The sequence below is a fragment of the Myiozetetes cayanensis genome, unplaced genomic scaffold (assembly GCF_022539395.1).
Source record: "Myiozetetes cayanensis isolate MyiCay16 unplaced genomic scaffold, myiCay2020 scf7, whole genome shotgun sequence".
In the NCBI taxonomy this organism is placed as follows: Eukaryota; Metazoa; Chordata; class Aves; order Passeriformes; family Tyrannidae; genus Myiozetetes; species Myiozetetes cayanensis.
This window is the reverse complement of record NW_026087964.1, coordinates 44487634-44505636: the sequence shown is the minus strand read 5'-3', so window position 1 is coordinate 44505636 and position 18003 is coordinate 44487634. Positions and strand designations below refer to the sequence as shown.

The window sequence follows — 18003 nt, the reverse complement described above, 5'->3', positions numbered from 1 at the left end:
GCCTTTGTGAGTCACTACCTGTTAACACTGCAGCTGCTCTTCTGCTGTTTCCTGGGGTCATATTCAGTTTAATAGATCACAGTGACTCCAAAATGTGAATGAATGTCTATGCGATCTTAGCTGCCTAAGGTTTCCCTCCCAGAGCTCAGAAGATGGACACAAATTAGGTCTTATTTAGTCCCCCAGAGCCATCAAGCATGCAGTCACATGTGGATTTTTTTTCTCCGTGACAGTGACACACTTTCAGATCTGCAACAGCCCATTTTCTAAGATCCTTTTGTCATCATCAGATAAAGGTGTTTTGTTTCGTGCAGTATTGCTTTGCAGGAACATCATAAAAGGCGGAGGAAACAGAGGAATGCACCTTTCCCTCTATGTTTCCCTGTTCTGGTGCCAAGCAACTGATACACTTTCGTGGTTTATACTGAACTCGAAAACCTACGTTTGTGGGCATGTTGATGATATCAAACAGGTGAGCTCGAACAAACGACTGAATAGGAAGGGGTTAAGCCTTGCTCATTACTGCTGTAAACAAAACTTTCATGTAAAATAGCGAACTCCGAGTGTCTTCTGTGTTTTGCTGTTCATTTCTGTGGCAGCGGAATGTGTTAATTCCACTGAAACCCAGGAGTAGCGATAGCCGTGTTCCTCAAAAAGCAATAACGGCAATAACTCAACAGCAGAAAAGCCAGATATTTACGGCTGTTTTAATCTCATTTATAGGAAGGGGAGGGGAATCCAACACCTGTAGCCGAGGGGCGGTGGGTTGGGACCGCCTCCTCGCCCACCGCGACAATAGCGCCCGGCCGGGACCGCCCCGTCCAGCGAGGCGGAGGAGAAGCCCAGCCCAGCCCAGCCCAGCCCCTCGGCGGTCGGGGCGGGAAGGAGCAGAGGAAAGGCGCACAAGCCACCCCGGCCGCTGGGGGAGACGCCCTCCGCTCAGGATCGCCCACGCCCGCCGCGGAGCCGGCGCCGCCCGCCCTGAGGCTGTGCCGTGGCGGGGCGCGCCCGCGGGCGGCCCGATCCCGGCCGGAGGAGGAGAAGGAGGGTGTGCAGGACCATGCTGGCGGGGCTGGGGCGGGCGGTGCGGAGCAAGTGGCCGCTCCCGGTGCCGCTGGGCAGGCGGGATGGCTGCCCGCCGCCCTCGCAGCCTCAGGTAAGACGGGGTGCAGGGAGCGGGCGGCGGGCGAGGTTCCCCGCGGGACAGCGGCGGCAAGAGGTCCCTGCTGGCCCCTCGCCCGCCTTGCCCCCGGGAAGAGGAACAAAAACTTGGGGGAAGCGTCAGCCCGGCGGGGCTGGGGCCGGAGAGGCTCCGCGGCGGGGCTGTCCCGGCGCTGCCGCGCTCCCCGGGGCGGCGGTGCCTCAGGCGGCCGGAGGAGCCGCAGCGGCGGCCGGGCCGGGGGCCCCTGCCCCGGGCTGGTTGGAGAGCAGGGGGTGACTCACAGGCTGCTGCTGTAAACAAACAAAAAAAAGAAAGGGAAAAAAAAAGCGGGAATTAAAACGGGAGCGCAAAAAAAAGAAGTTTTCCTTGCGGGCTGTCGTGGTGCTGCCGTGTATGTGGAATGCTGGAGCCCACCTGCCTCTGAGCTTCTCCTGGCTTTTAGGAAGTCCCAGAGGTCCTGCGAATAGGAAGCATGAAGGCACAGTGACTTTAAAGACCTGCTGGCGCTTAGGACGGTGTGGTGTTAGTATCTCTGAACGAATGCCTGGCGGGAGAGGAGGTGTTTTAGTCGTTTATTATTGTTTTTACTGGTAGAGATGCCAGGAAACGTTGCTGTGATGCGACACAATAAAACCACGTCCCTGCGTCTGCCGCCCACCCATAGCAAGGAAGTGGCCTGGGGGTGTGGTGACATCCACACAAGGAAGCCCAGGGCGCTCTGGGACGTGTTACTGAGGAGCTTCCACAGCCTGTCTCGACACCTGCGGTGGCGGGTGGAGTTGAGGAGTTGAACTATGAACTCTCTACTTTTTCCTGATATTTTTTTCTCAAACTATAAAAAAACCCTTTTACTAAATTCCGTTGCACTAATTTGCTTCCAGTCTGTTAGTGCGAATAGGTCTTCCTTGCTTTCTCATGTGTTTATATGAGAAAATTTAAGAAGGGAATTTAAGATAAATATTGACTTAACTTCCTTGATCTTCTAAAGTTCTAACAAGGCGTGCTAAAAACATCTTGCACCTCACAGAGCATTTACACTGCTATTCAGCACACACTGACATTACCTATTCAGTTTGTCACCTCTGACTTCTCCAGGGTGCTGCTTTGCAGACAAGCTTCATGCATTTCTAAGGCTCTAAAATGAGACTGAAAGCTGATAAAGCTTCAAGAAGAGACACCAAAAATGAGAGGAGGAGGAGGAAAAGCTCTTGCTTTGGCAGTGCTGTCATTATAAGAAAGAGCAGAAAAATGATCGTCTCTGTTACTTCGTGGGATGGAACACGACAGTGACGTGCCTTGGGAATTAAATTCTTGCACCAAATAGGTGAAACAGAGAGATGTTATAATGTTGAGGAAAAGTCTAATTGGGAAAAGTGTTTAATACAGGATTTGGTTTATTTCTTAAGTGGAATTTTTTGGAATAAATTAATATACACTTCTTTTTATATATGCAGTTGATAGATCCAGTTTTCCTACACAGTTGCTAGCATGATAGTTAATGAAGCATGTTTACTGATTTCCCCTTTACTGTTTTCAGGCAGTTAAAATATTTTTCTCATAAACTTTAAATGAGTGGCTGTAGATGTAATTTCAAACCAGTAAAAATTAAAAAAGGCCCAATTGTTATTGCAGTTATTTAGCTCTTTATATTTCAATGTAATGCAAAACATCAGATTGTGTACATCTCACCTGCAGTGCAAGCACTGTTGTGATTGTTTAGGTTTTTTCCACCACTGCTATTCAGTGTTGCTACCTCTGCTGTTTGCCACTGCTATTTGGTTAAAAACATATTTTGCCACTAGGTCTGGGAAGGAAAGGTTGGAGTGCTTGTGCGGGACTGAGGAAAGCGGGGCTTGGACACTTGTTGCCTTAGTGCTTGGTGTGGTCTGGAGTCATGGTGGGCTGCACTCTACAGCTTGTTTCATGCTGTATTCCAGGACGGGAATCAGTTTGCCCATGTACCTTTTGGGGCCTTGACTGTAGGTTTCCGTTTGTAAAGCTGGAGGTGGTACTTCAGTGGCTACGCAAGGTTATAGTGCGTGTTCTTCATGTACTTTGTCATCACATGCTGTGAGATACTCAAGTATTTACTGTGTTGGTGGGCAGGTGTGTGAGTTCACAGTGCATTTGTGTGCTGTGTTTTCCACTAATAAATACAATATTGTAGGGATAAACAAACCATTATTGCTACTTTACTGTGATTTTTTTCTCTGTAAAAGGGGGATTGCTGTCCTAAGGAGCTGCATCTTAATTGTTAGCATCTCAGCTCCACATTTAAACAAAATCTACAACTCTTCCTATGGCTGTGATTAAACGCTTTGCCTTTGTGGTGATGCTTACAGAAATTCTTCTTTATTTTGTAAAATTGAGTTTTCTTGTTACGTTGGGTCTTTTTGTATCTAAAGTGTTGAGTGCTTAGACAGACTCTAGCTGCCTGGGATGTCCTGGGCTTGCTGCTTTGACAAGAGGATGTTATAGGACAACAGGCTATGTGCAAAAGAGAAAAGGGCTTAGCGGCTTAGGCAGTTTTTCAAACTAAGTAAGGTATATTATATTGTGTTCTTCGGACAGGCATTCTGGCTACACATAGCTTTGTTCCCAAAAGGGTGCCGTTCGTTTTGGTGGAGTCCTAGATTTGTAATGCTGCAGTTATTTTGCATGTGATAAAACTTAAAGGTTGCCAGCTCTTTCACTTCCTCTTCACTAGCGCGTTTTAACTCCTTCAGGTCTTACTGAAAGAAATGCCCTGTTTGCACTGCTCTCTGTGAGGAAGATCTCCCCTCCACTGTCACAGTGGAGAATACATGGTTAACACCAAATCAAAGCTTTCAATTGCTGGAGTTTTGTTTTAATTCATAAACCTTCTAAGCCAGGAAACATTCAAAGGACTGGATTTAATTTATTTTTTTTCAGATGGTTCTAGTTATTTTTTCTGTAGTGCTGAATCCTGCTGATGTAAAACTGTGTTTCTTTTTATGGCCATTCGTATATGTAAGATTTTAAGTTTAGTCCACACTATGGAGATCTCTACCAGCATGCCTACATGGGTTGAGATGGGTGGCAACTGTGGAAAATGAAGTCTGGGTTACACGGTTTCTCTCGGTTTAAAACTAGGTTTCTTTGCAGTCACACAACCCTGTGTCTAGCTAAAACTGTTCCTATCCTCTGTGAAGGTGCTGGGGTGGTGACATTTCCTCTGCAAAAGGCAGAGCTTGCTTTGAACAATTATTAGTGATGGAAGTAAAACAGGAAAACTTTGTTTTCAAAATGTAAGTTTATTTAGCATCATTAATTCAGAATGTGTTTCATTTATATGTGCTAAGTTCTCTGAAAACTGTACCTCTAGAATATATTGTTAAGGGGAAAGATAGCATGTAAGCTGGCAAGATCAAATTGCAGAGGCTTCTGTGAAAAAATTACGGATTTACCGTTTTCCTCGATTGGGATACCGCCTATGCTTGTTGCTGAGGGGAATTTTCTTCCTAGTTGCAAATTGTAGCCAGTAGGAGACTCATTGAGTTTATCTACAGAAAGCAGAGTAGAGGGGGTTTTATTTTTGGGGTGTTTTTTGTCAGCTCCCAGTGTCATCCATATCTGTCAAAAATGTTTCTTTTAGTGCTTTCAGCTGATAAGTTTTTGACTACCAAGTTTTTTCCTCAGAATGGCTCGAACTTTTCCCTGTCCTTCCTGTTAGTTTTTGTGGTTATTCTTACTGCCAAATTACCATAATCCTTCCATCATTATACCTATCCAGTTTGTCCTTCATTTCTATAGTCTTATATATGGAATGATCTAAATGTGTCCTAATAGTCACGGGACAATTAGAAATGTGGTTTTCGTTTAAGTTTTTTATTTTGCCTCTTTCTCTCTTGCACACAGTCTGCTGCCAAGATTTTTAAGATTCTCTGTCAGAGGAGCAATCCCAGGCAGCTACACAAAAGCAGATTGTCACTGAGTGTCTTATGCAGCCGAATATTTCACATAAACGTGGAGTAAGTCGCTGCTTTGTGTTTTCAGCCTACTTGTGTCCTTTGCAAATTGATATCTGATTGGAGCCAAGAACTGGGAGTAATTTGTGGCCGCTGGATGTGTTTTCTCTTGTCTTTCCTTCCCTTTGAAAGTCTTGCACAACAAAAGTTAGCTAGTCGATCCAAGTCTTGTTTTCTAAAGGAAACCTCCTGCTTATATTGGCATACGTCAACAAAAACACACGAACTGCTAAACTGTTTGTTTATGGAAGTATTGTTCACTCTTACAAATACTAACTTATAAATACTTTAAAAAAACCAAAACAAAACAAACATTTAGAAGATACCTGGCGCTTTTGCTGTAGGAAATGTTCCTGCCTCAGCAAGTTCCTTTATTTGCTTTTGCTACTGTGTTTATGGCAGAATAGCAGGGTGGCATTGGGAATGACCATTTGCTGTTGTCTCTTCTGCTCTGGCAGCTGGGAGCTGGCTGCATTTTCACTAATAAATACACTTCTGGGGAGAGATGTCATACAGCACACAAGTTCATCATTCTTTGTACTTCTGCAGGTACTCTCATGTACTGCTTTTCTGTGTCTTCTTTCTCTAGTGCAGGTGCTGTAGTGACTTAGTGGGCTGTGAGATACCCTTGTATGTGCATGTACAGTTACCTGCAAAACACTCATTTCCTTAGAGGTTTATGAAACTTCTAATAACCAGCCTCACTCAGTGTTTGAAACTAGCATCAACAGCATGACTTCTTAAAGTTGTCAGTGTTGTTTTCCAGAGAGGCAAATGACAGAAAAGTAGCAAATTGAGATGTGTAGATCAAATCAGCTGTCCTTGCATAGCATATTAGGACGCTCTTTGCCTACTCTTAAGTGTCACCAGATGTGTGTCTTTTGTGGTTGTGTGAATATTTCTAAGAAAAGGAAATGAAAACTAGCTCCTGCAAGGCTGGAAAGAGTGTGGTCATATTCTTCAGAATCACAAGCTTAAAGAAGTTGGAGCTTTTGTGTGTTAAGTACAAGCTGTGTGGTACTGCAGAAAATGCAAAGAAACCCTAAAACTGAAATGCTAGTCCAACATTGCTGTCTATAGCAGAATATATATAATGTTTTAACAAACTTCTTGAAGAGCTTTCTCATATGTGTTATAGGAGCAACAGACTGTGTCCCAAAAGTTGGAAGTACATTACTCCAGATATATGCAACAGCCTTATAGTAAAGGAAAATAAAAAGCTATGTAATTTCCTGTTGGTAGCCATAGTGACAGTATTTGTTTTATGGTTTGTTTTTTAATTTAGAATGGGAATTTAAATAGTCATACCATGAAGAGACAGCTGTTTTGGGTGCTCTATGGTTAAGAAGTAGATGGCAGAAAACAATATTGTGATTTCATTTGCAGTGGATGCTATCGTCATACAAACAGTGCTGTAAGTGTGAGTAATTTTTTTGTTGTTCATGAGAGAAAGAACATCTAAGTTTGGCACTGTTCCTTCTAGCACTCTGAGCAAGGCCTTTGCTCACAGTCTTTATGTACCTGTAAAAAAACCCCAAACTAAACCTCTAGAGGATGTCTGAGAAAATTGCTTTTCAAGTGTCTTAGATGCTCTGAAGATTTACCACAAATCACTGAAGTGCTGAGTACTTAATGCTGTTGACAAACCTATTTCATCTTTTAAGAGTATGAATCTCCTCTGGTTTTCTTGGGGTTTTGTTTGTTTGTTTGTATTTATTTATTTATTTATTTATTTATAGATTTTTATGTTTTAAAGCTTATAGGACAAAAATGTAGACCCTATTTTAGAGTTTAAAATATCTTAATTTCTGGAGGGGTAGGAGAGGAAGGAAATGGAAATAGAGATTTGGGGTTTTTTTGGTAGTTCTTGTTTGATTTTTGTTTTCTTGTGGTGTGGTGAGGGTTTCACCTTCTGAAATACTTCTTACACAGTAACACTCTTGGCATCAGAGAGGAAGCAAACAATACAACTTTTCTCAACATCTAGTTAAACAGTAAAGTCTTCATTTCCCACTTCCTCTTGAGGGAAAAGGAGCTGAAGGAAAATGAATGGAACATCTGGGCTTAAGTTAGGCTTGCTTTCTCTAGGATGATCTTCACCTTGATGACATAAAACATCATCAAAGGTGAATTTCTCATTGGATTGCTCATTGGTGGGGCAGTTCCTACCTCTGTATGAAAAGGCTGTAAGCTCTCCTGAACCTAGAGGTGTTTCATGGTCACTTCTGTGCCTCTTTATATGATGTTAATTAAACACCTCTTAAGGCCATGTAGCAGCAGCTCTTGCTCTGGGTTGGGTTTTCATCTCTTTTGCTCTTTTCCAGAAAGATGAAAGGGAGAGACAGGTTCTCTGTATTGCTGCCCCATCCTCTGTCTTGCTGTCAAGATACTGTGTAATAACCTGGTGATTAGGTTTACATGGGGAAGCGGTGGCCTTTTATAAGGTCCCTTTTGCCATTCTTAAGACTGCTTACTGTGGAGAAGCCTAAAAAAAATTAAACTGTTCTGTGAACTTGCATAGGGAGGCCAGGAGGAGGACAGTTTTCAGGCCCCTGCAGGTTATTTGTTGTGACTTTTTCCATTCTCAGCTGACACGTGAATCCAGGATCATCTTGAAATACCTGCCATCCAATGCAGACATTCATACATGCTGTCCCAAATATACTTTGTGTTTTTCAGGGAGACTGATCTTTTAACTCCTGCAGTATGTGAAGAGTGGCTTGGTCTGTAACAGTACTGCTGTACACCCGTGTGTGACTGATACATGCTGAGGATAGATTGCTTATGGGGAGTGCTTAACTCCCAAATCCATGACCCCAGGTGCTGGGAGAGCACAGATCTATACCCTGAAGATCTGGTCCATCGCTGGTGAAATAAATCCCTGATGCTGAAATGACTCTGTAGCACGGCAGCTGAAGAAGGGAACAGAATTTAAAATGAACCTTGTTTGGCTGCCTGCCTACTGAGGGTGGTGGCTTTTGTAGTCTGTAAACTAACTCTCCTTTGTTCAAGTGGGGCTGGGGGTAAGCAGGTGGCACTGTCAGGTGTCAGCAGTTACTGCTTGCATAAACAAATAGCTTTGTGCTTGTGTGATGGGGGCTAGCAAGCGCAACCTCCCCCTTTACTGATAAAAATGCTTGCTGTGTCTCCATTCAGTAGTCCCTCAAACTGAAATGGAAAAAAAAAAAGATGTTTACTCTAAAACCGTGTAATTTGTACCTTTAAAAAAGTTGCATTTATCATCACAAGCACAGGCAGCACATCTTCAAAAGAACAGAAAAATGGAGTACGTCATACACAAGGCAAGATGTAATCTCCTTTTCTCTTTTACCTCAGATAAACAATTCTGAATCAATTATTTTCATGTTTACTGTCTGGTCGTTTTAGATTAAAACTAGTTCAGTCTTCACATTCTAGTCAGATGGAGAGAAATAAATTATCTTCTTTTAAGAAGTATTTTGTTTATCTGCAAAGTAAGCAGTGATTTCATCTTCCCAGCATCTCCCCATTGTTACCTAAAACTATAGTAAAGGCATCACTAAATTGATTTAGAGATCACAAAAGCATCTTTAAATGTCTTGTATGTTTGCCAGAGTGGTGGAAAAATTACACTGCTTTTCTTCCTGGCAAACCAAACTCAATATATCATGAGGGTATGACTTTGGCCAAAGTGCTGTGGTAAGGAGATCACAGAATCACAAAATGGGTAAAGTTGGAAGGGTCATCTGGTCCAACCTCACTGCCCAAGGAGGGTCATCCTAGAGCACATGGCACAGGATTGCACTCAGATGGTTCTAGAATATCTCCAGTGAGGGAGACTCCACAACCTCTCTGGGCAACCTGTTCCAATCTTCCACTCCAAAATGAGTGTACGATGTAGTCACTGGTTGTACTTGAAGAGTTTATGCCGTCCTGTTCACAGAACAACGTTCCTATGGTTTTGTTTGAGGTTTCTTTTTTCTAGGGCCTGACCTGACCTTACCTGTACCTTCTCATGCAAACTATTCTTTATTTACATTCTGTACTTGCTTCTTGAACCAGACACTCTCTGTCTGTGACAGCAGACCTGTGAACATTGTGCTATCTGTGGAAGAAAGACTTCTTTTATAAAACACCTTTACGTGTTGAAATAGAAGTATAAAGGTGCCAAGCCCCTTAGATGCAGCAGTACCTATGCTCCTAAGGACCTCTGTGGCCTCAGCTGCTCCTCTTGCAGCCCCTCTAAGCTGGATATGAGACATAGTCACGACAGGATTCCTGATCCAAGGAGCAAACCTAGCACAAACACGAGTTTGCAGCTTGGGCCCCTCTGAAGGTTTCACTGGCACAGGTGGAGGGAGGATTTGTGTGGCTGTGGGCTGATCTCCAGGCTGAGCTAGGTAGAGGCTGGGAGCTGAAGTGATGATTCATCTGGGAGTGGGGCAGAGATTTTGGCTAGCCTGGGGTATGTGGCTGAATAAGTGTCTCAGCAAGTTAATTGCAATAAAGGTGGGTTAAACTGTCTAAAAGTGTTTGAGAGGATGGCAAACCCAGTGCATAACCACAAAGCAGTTCATCTTCCTTTTCTGCAGATGTTATCTGTTTCTACCTTTCCTTAGACAAGGAAATAAGCCAAAAGAATTGTTTGCAATCAGTAAAATGAAAGTAATTACAAAAATATAAGCCAAATAGAAGAAATATATCTAATAAAAGTAATGCTACGTGAGAAGTTGAAGTTAACAGTCTTGCTGACCTGAATGCTGCACCCAAGGATGGCAGTACTGAATCAGCTGAGTCTTGGAAGACAAGGATCTTGATCAGTGGCTCAGGTAAATACTCGACACTATTAGCATAGATAAAACAGTTGAAGCTTAAAGGCAGTTGCTTTTCACAGCTGTATTCTAAGAGCTGTTTACCTGGTCTGTACAGCTGATGTGTTTTAGGTAGACCAGGTACCTTGGAAATAGCACGGTGGGGAGTTCATCTTAGCCTCCCAGTGGATTGGCCCCTCTCCTCTCTATCCCTGCAGCTTTTCAGAATTCTAAAATTCCAGATAAGACTACCAGGAAGTTGTTAACCACACACCAGTTTCTTAAAATGCAGTATTAATTTTAAAAGTTTACACTGAGATCATGACTTCCTCAGCTCTGTAAATACTTTTCCCGAGCAACACTCATGCTAATATTTTTATCTAAAAGCAGGAAGTCTCTAAAATTTGGGAAGGGAGGGAATGGAGACACAGCAAGCAGTGATCATGAGCAATCTGTTTTCTTTTCCAGTCAGAGGCAAGAGGGTGAGTGTATCTCTTCTGCCTTCCCCTATTTTGATTTGACTGCTGGATGACCACAAACTCTGTTGAAACAGGAATACTGAATCAAGTCATTGAAGCTCTTTTGTGAGGAGCTTTGTGCTCAGTAACCAAATACAGTATAGGTGTGAATCACGGCATCTGTATTAGATGGGCCTTTGCTTTTAGTTTGCACTTCCCTTTTAATCTTACTTGCTGCTGGCAATATCCTTGATTCCTACTAGTGCCTTCCCAAGGACTGCTTCTAAATGAGTCCTGAACTATTCAGGCATCATGTTACATATGTTTGTGGCACACCTTTTGGCAGTTTGCTTGGTGGTTTCGAAAAGTTTTTTAAAGCCATAATGTGTTTTCTGTAATACCACAAAGCGTAAGCCTTGCTAAAGGTGCTACACAAAGAGGCTGTGAAGATTTGGAACGGGGAGGTTCCTCAGAGTTTTGCCCTCAGTTGACTTGAGAGATGACCTGCTGCAGGATGAACTGAAATTCATTTAAGCAAAGAAAGTTCTAATAAAAATCTTGACACAAGATGACAAGATTCCTGCCAGAGCGTATTCCCAAGCGTTGGCACCACGGTAGTACCTTTGGCAGTCAGTTCTGCCTGGTACAGTTTCTGAGCTAGCTGCAGTGGCTTTCAGTCAAAAGCAGTTCTTTGTAAGGCAGGTAGCACTTTTTTTTTTTTTTTTTTTTTTTTAGAGCTGGAGCTAGTCTCAATTTAATGTACACTGATATTGCTGTACTGAATTGTCTACCTCTTTTCCGCCCGTTTTAATTTGTTGACTGTGAAAGCATTGTTCAGTATTCTTTATTGTAGTAATTTTAAATAACATTATTTATCTGAAGCCATGGAGTTTGATATGCTATGGGATATGAAACTATAATTCATATTTACGTCTGTGTGCTTTAATCAGAAACCAAACACTCAGTGTTTGTAGCCTTTCTGGTATAATAAAATCAGGCATACTTAAAAGATTTCTGTTTGAAGGTTGACGTTTCAGGCTTGGTTTTGCAGTACTCTGTGACTGTAAGCACACTGGAAATATGATTGAGCTGGAGTAATTTAAAGAACCATCAAATAAGCCAGGCCCTAAAACTGAGTTATAGCTGTTAAACCATGCATGCTCCTTGGAGTACTCACCCCAAGCTGTTCTTCATGGCAGTGGAAGTGTAAACTGAGTATATTTTGCTATAGATCAGACCCCGATACAATTTTAATCTGAACAAACGTTCTTCAGCATTTCATAATGCAACACATACTGTAGCTTGTTTTCTTGTGACTTGTTTATCTTTCCTGCTGCAATGGCCGTGTTACTTTTCTCATGAACAGGGATGCGACTGTCTTTGGAGATTCCCCTGAGCCAGCAGATGAAAACCTGTAATCTCACTGGTATTCAAATATAAATACATCTTTGGGTAGTTGGAAAGTAAGATCTTCTAACTCGTGCATTCTACCACTAACAGTTACAGCTCATCTTGTCTCACTTGGTATTAACTATCAGTAATTAACAGTTTTCCTGACACATTACAAAAGCTTTTGTGCAAGTTAAGAATATTCATAACTAATGAAAGAAGTAACTGCGTAAGGTTACATAATAAGGTAGATGCTATCAAAAGATATTAAAAGGCTCAAAAATGCTGATGTAGATATGCTGCTAAAAATTTTGAATGTCATACAACGTTTAGCGTTCAAACCCCTAGGTACTGCTATTGGCCTTTGTGGTGCTCCTAATAGTTTCTAGATTTTGGGTGAGTCACTGCATGTGTAATCCCATGACTTAAGGACTTGAGCTTTAAGAAAATATACAGCACTTCATGGCAGCACTCAGACCAGTGAGATGTGCTAGAAGCCAGGAGCAGTGTGGTTCATAGATCAGTTCATACTGCTATGGCACAAGCCAATCTTACCTGCAAGCTTGCAAGAGAATATTTATGCATTTCTGTGACACAAATTTGAAATACTCTATATGCACAAGCAATGCAAAGTTCTGGGACCAGCCGTCATAAAAATTAGTCACCCAACAGCTATTCCTAGGCCTGGAGCATTCTCAGGGGACCCGCTTTAGGGGGAAGCTGTAGTTGGAGGAACTTGTTTTGTTTTGTTCCCTCCTTTCATTCTCTCTACCTGTCTGCCCTCCATTGATGAACGTAGAAAAATCCGGTGTCTCACCTCAGGGAAATTTGTCTGAAGCCCAACAGAACACAGGGAGCGAAATGTTCTACAGAATTTATTCCAAGGCAATGGTGAAAGCACAGATTGATGGACTCTTTTGTTTAGCCCATGCTGTCAGTATTTAGTGGGCAGTTTGCTTGTGTTTTTACTAGTTTGTTGTACCATGCTCTGGCTGGTGTTACATGCACTCTGTAGTACTTATAACCCCTCATCAGTGCAGACTGTTCAGGCTATCCGTTTTTGTTTGAGTTACTGTTTGAAAGTGTTACTTAATGCCTCTGTTTAAATTTCAGTGGTTTGCATGTAGCTTCAGAGCAGTAGGTAAATATGGCAATCAGCAGGTTTTTAACTGAACTTCATTCATTTTATTCCAAGAGTGAAAGACAATAAAAATAAAGGGGAAACAACCTACAGAGACTGATCAGTCTCTGACATGCTGACTGATCAGTCTCTGTATACTCTGTATATATATATATATATATATATATATACTCTGTGTATATATATATATACACACATACTTGTTTGTGTAGCCACAGGCAAGTGAGGAAAGAGTTTCAATATGTTTATTAATCCAAATCAAATCCTCACTCTCGGAACTGGCACACTGACAAAGCATAACACAGCAAAATCCTGTGGTGTCAAAGAGATGGTGACTGTATTTTTCCTTTGTACTTCTTCCAGGATAACATGTTGCAAAGATGATTATGATTCTCTATTTCTTACTTGTTGTTGATCAGATATTTTTTGGAATTTTGTAGACTTTTAATAAACCATCACTGAAAAAATTCAGACACTATTTTACATTCTGGGAAAATGGTTCTAATAAGGACCTTTAGGACTCAGTAAGTTACTGCAGCTTCTCCAGACTGTTTTTCTCAAAAAGTTTTATAATATGAGAAAGATCTACAAGAATCCTTTTAACTCTGTGACTGTAGGGAATTCAGCTCAGGTCCCCCTGTGTTCCTTCCTGACAACAGAGCAACAGTCAGTCTGAGAGCCTGGGCAGTCCCATTTTCTCCATTTCTCTAAGAAGGATGGTAAGTTGAATAGTCCTGGGTATCTGCATTTCGTATTGCAGATGGTCTTGGATGCAGATTGGGCTCTGTGGGCACGATTATGCTTTTTACTGTGGCTCATTCTGAGTGGGCTGCTATATCCAGAAAAAAACTGTCCATATGGAGAGACTAGCTGGGAACCTGGAAGCAGCATATAGCTGCTCAGTGTGATGGTGCACCTGGGCCAGAAAGGCTGTCTGTACTGTGTGGTGTGCCTGTAGTGTGTACCTTCTCACCGGGCTGGGAAGAGAGCACTGATGCCAGAGCTTGTTTCAGGCTGTTGCCTCAGGATGCAGCTTTTTGTCCAAATGTCAAATTCACAAGATAACAGAAACAAACAAACAAAAAAATTCCTTAGCCAAAGTAGGTTATAGGGCATAGAAAACTTTTTCCTCTCTGTATTTCTAGCAGTCAACGCCCTCTGTGTCCTCTTCAGTCACTTGACAGCAAGCAGTCCTTAAATATTTTGTATGAGTATATATTTTTTAATGTCATTACTTCTCAGAAACGTTAGGTACTTATTTTCTAAACAAAATATTATGGTTCTCTGTATTTGTCTTCCATTAAGATTTGAGCCTTTGAGATTTATTGTAATAGAGGCTTTCTTCCAAGCTCTTTCATACTCAAGGGGATAATACATTCTTTTATGAAAACTGAGATTCTTATCCTGTAGACAAGCAGAAAGTCTGAAGTAAACAGCAGAAGGATTTGAAGCATGTGCTTCTCTGTGTATTATTGATGGCTATGTTTTACTCTCTGGGATTGGACTTTTTAATTTTTTTTTTTAACTTGGTCAGCAGTATTGACCTAAGTTAAAGATTGACTTGAGTGAATGTGAATGGTGTTGTTTCAGAAGGGAATAGGTTTCAGCATCAAATTGATCTTAAAACAAAAGAAGTTTGATTATTGCCTTGGAATTTTCTCAAGTGTTTTCTGTCAAAGTGTTTTTTGGTTTCACTCAAAAACTAAAAATACTTTCAATTTTAGTATTCAGCCTCTCCTACATAACAAAGAGGTCAGTGAATCATACTACCATGATTTAACACAAAATAGCTTGAGCAGATACTGTTTTGCTAGTAGAATTTACAAACTCTGCTCAAATTAAGAAAGATGTATCAGTGAAAGTACTACTTCTGATATAAATCCATCAGCTCTAGGAATTCTGCCTATTCAAACCTGTAACAAACAGCTGATGTTTTAGATTTGGTAAAAGCCAAGAAACTGATGTTATCTTAGTTTAACGTCTTTGAAGGAAAAAGAATCAGTATAATTATTTACCTGTTTTGCATATATTAGATGTTCCTATACTGAGAGGCTTTGTTGGTGTAACTATACTATACTTTTTGGGACACTTTGACAAGTAGGACACATAATATTTATAATCACAGTTTAACTTAGAGCAGTTATTAGCTGTTTTCTGTTTGCTCTGAAAGTTCTAAGCTTAAAATACTTAGAATAGCATACTATCATCATAGAATCCGAATGGTTTGGGTTGGAAAGACCATTTCGTTCCAAACCCCCTGCCGTTGGCAGAGACACCTTTCACTAGACCAGGTTACTCAAAGCCCCGTCCAATCTGACCTTGAACACTTTCAGGCCATCCACAGCTTCTCTGGGCAAGCTGTTGCAGTGCCTCATCACCCTCACAGTAAACCATTTCTTCCAAACACCTAATCTATACTTAATCTCTTTCAGTTTGAAGCCATTCTCCTTTGTCCTGTCACTACAGTTCCTGATGAAGAGTCCCTCTCTGGCTTCCTTGTAGGACCGCTTCAGATACTGAAAGGTTGCTTTGAGATCTCCATGAAACTTTCTCTTCTCCAGGCTGAACAACCCCAACTCTCTCAGCCTGACTTCGTAGGGGAGGTGCTCTAGTCCCTGTATGATCTTCGTGGCCTGCTCTGGGCTTACTCCGACAGTCCATGGCCTTCTTACCTTGGGGGAAGCAGCACTGTATGCCGTATTTCAGGTGGGGTCTCTTGAGAGCAGAGCAGAGGGGAGAATCCCCTCCCTAGACCTGCTGGCCACAGTCCTTTTGATGCAGCCCAGGATATGTTTGGCTCTCAGTCACTTCTCTCTCCAACCTGTAGGTATATTTGGGACTGCGACAACCCAGGTGTAGGGCCTTAGGCTTCGCTTTCTTGAACTTCATGAGGTTTGCATCAGTCCACTTCTCAAGCCTGTCCAGGTCCCTCTGGATGGCATCCCTTCCTTCCAGCGTGTCGACTGCACCACACAGCTTGGTGTCATCAGTGAACTTGCTGAGAGTGCCCTTGATCCCACTGTCCAAGTCATGGACAAAGATGTTGAACAGTATTGACCCCAGTACCAATCCAGCCAGTTCTTTATCCAGTGAGTAGTCCATCCATCAGATCCGTGTCTCTCCAATTTGGAGACAAGAGTGTCATGGAACAGTGTTGAATGCTTTGCACTATGTAGGTAACCGAGGTAGATGATGTCAGTTGCTGTGGCCTTGCTGTAGAAAGCCATCAAATTTGTCAGGCATGATTTGCCCTTAGTAAAACCGTGTTGGTTGTTACCAGTCATCTCTTTGTTTTCCATGTGCCTGAGCATAGTTTTCAGGAGAATGTGCTCCATGATCTTGCCTGGCACACAGGTGAGATGGACTGGTCTGTGGTTCCCTGGGTCTTCCACTTTCTCCTTTTTTAAAATAGGAGTTACATTTCCCTTTTTTCAGTTGTCAGGAACTTCACCCAGCTGCCATGATTTTTCAAATATGATGGACAGTGGCTTAACAACTTTACCTGCCAGCTCCCTCAGGACCATCAAATGAATTTCATCAGGTCCTATGGACTTGTGCACATTCAGGTTCTTTAGATGATCACGAACTTGATCCTTTCCTACAGTGGGCAATGGTTCTTCATTCTCCCAGTCTCTGCATTTGCCTTTCATGACTTGGCCAATATTTTTTATGTATCTATATGCATACATATATTATGTATACTTATACATTTAATTTGGGGTACAGTTCTCCAAACATTCTTTTCAGTTTCTTAGTATTTTGAGTGATGCTCTCATAAGCGTTCTCTCAATATCTAGTTATGTAATTGACACCTAGATTTTGCTATTCATTGTATTGCAGCTGATGACTTTTAATTAAAGGGGAAGAAAAGTTGAGTGGAGATTTTTTTTTTAATTTTATTTTTTTTTTTTTTTTTTTAGAATTAGGTACTTTAGAGCCAGTAGCAATAGCTAAAGTACTCCCATATTTATATACCTGATGTCTGTGTAGAGATGTTTCCTGATGATAGCTATATCAATAAGCTCTCTCTAGTGCTGAGAATGCCTTAGCAGAGCTAATGTGAAAACATATTAAAAATATATAACTCCATCTTTAAGATCTTAATTACAGTGATGCAAGAGCTATATCCAGTGTTGAACCAGCTGGAAACTAATCACATCTATTTGGTGATGCTGTGGATCAAGGTGAGCAGCTTGCCAAGAGCAACATGTCAGATTTTCTTTTGACACGTCAAATTGTCTTTTTCTTTGCTAAAGCAGAGGTTAAGCATTCTGATAGGTACTCGGTGGAAGCCAGAGGTGCTGTCTCTCAAAGAAGCACAATGCTGCCAGCCAGTTAATTGGCATATCTTGCCTCTCAGTGAGGCAATGACTCTCAGTTTCTGTTCTGTGTGGAGCTCTGTGGGAGTCAGGAGCTGAGAGCTGATGATTCTCAGTGCACTGGGACGCTGGCCCTGTGCCAGCCTGCCAGGACAAGTCTTCAGCACTAGTCACAGTGCTGCTTTTTGCACCAGCACCGTGGGATTCTGATATCTACTTTGTAGAAAGGACAGAGGCCAAACTGGAAGCTGTTTTTTCTTGCCCACTAGCCAAATGCAACATAATCATCTGTTTTGTTGCTACCAATGCCAAAGTAAATTGAACTCATGCTTGTAAAATACCTGCAGTGTGATTCCTGTGTTCTTAGTGAAATACAGAAGTGAAACAGCTGATGTAGTAATGAGATCTGCTTGCCATGGATCTGAAGGTATATCTGGGAGTGCAGTCCTGGCATTACTCTTCTAATGGTGCTGGTGGCAGTTGAAGTTACACAAATAAATGATGCTTTAAATCCTCATCAAAAACCTCAGACATTTCTTCTACTGAAAACAGTCCAACCTAGAGTTTTGCTGCAAATTGGAGATATAAAAGAAAGCTGCTTTGTCCTATCTTTGCAGTGGGACGTAAAAGTAATAAAAAGAAATTGCGGTGTTGTTTAGACCCAGAGGTGTGTCCAGAACTGCACTTCAGATTAACCCTTTGGATTTGATACCTTTGTAGCATTTTAATATTTATGAATGTACTTGACTTTCTTA

The 18003-nt window shown here is 41.9% G+C and overlaps 1 protein-coding gene across 3 annotated transcripts in view; it reads left to right on the top strand.

Annotated features, from left to right (window-relative positions):
- Positions 1–899: 899 nt before the first annotated feature.
- The window catches only part of MCUB (mitochondrial calcium uniporter dominant negative subunit beta), a 48602-nt gene continuing 31498 nt past the window's right edge, over positions 900–18003 (top strand). For all 3 annotated transcript variants that reach the window (XR_007631805.1, XR_007631804.1, XM_050338260.1), the window contains exon 1: positions 900–1156. Coding sequence is in view for 1 of the 3 variants with exons in the window: in XM_050338260.1 (XP_050194217.1) it covers positions 1061–1156 (96 nt within the window). In the remaining 2 variants the exon portion in view is untranslated. The remainder of the gene's footprint in view (positions 1157–18003) is intronic.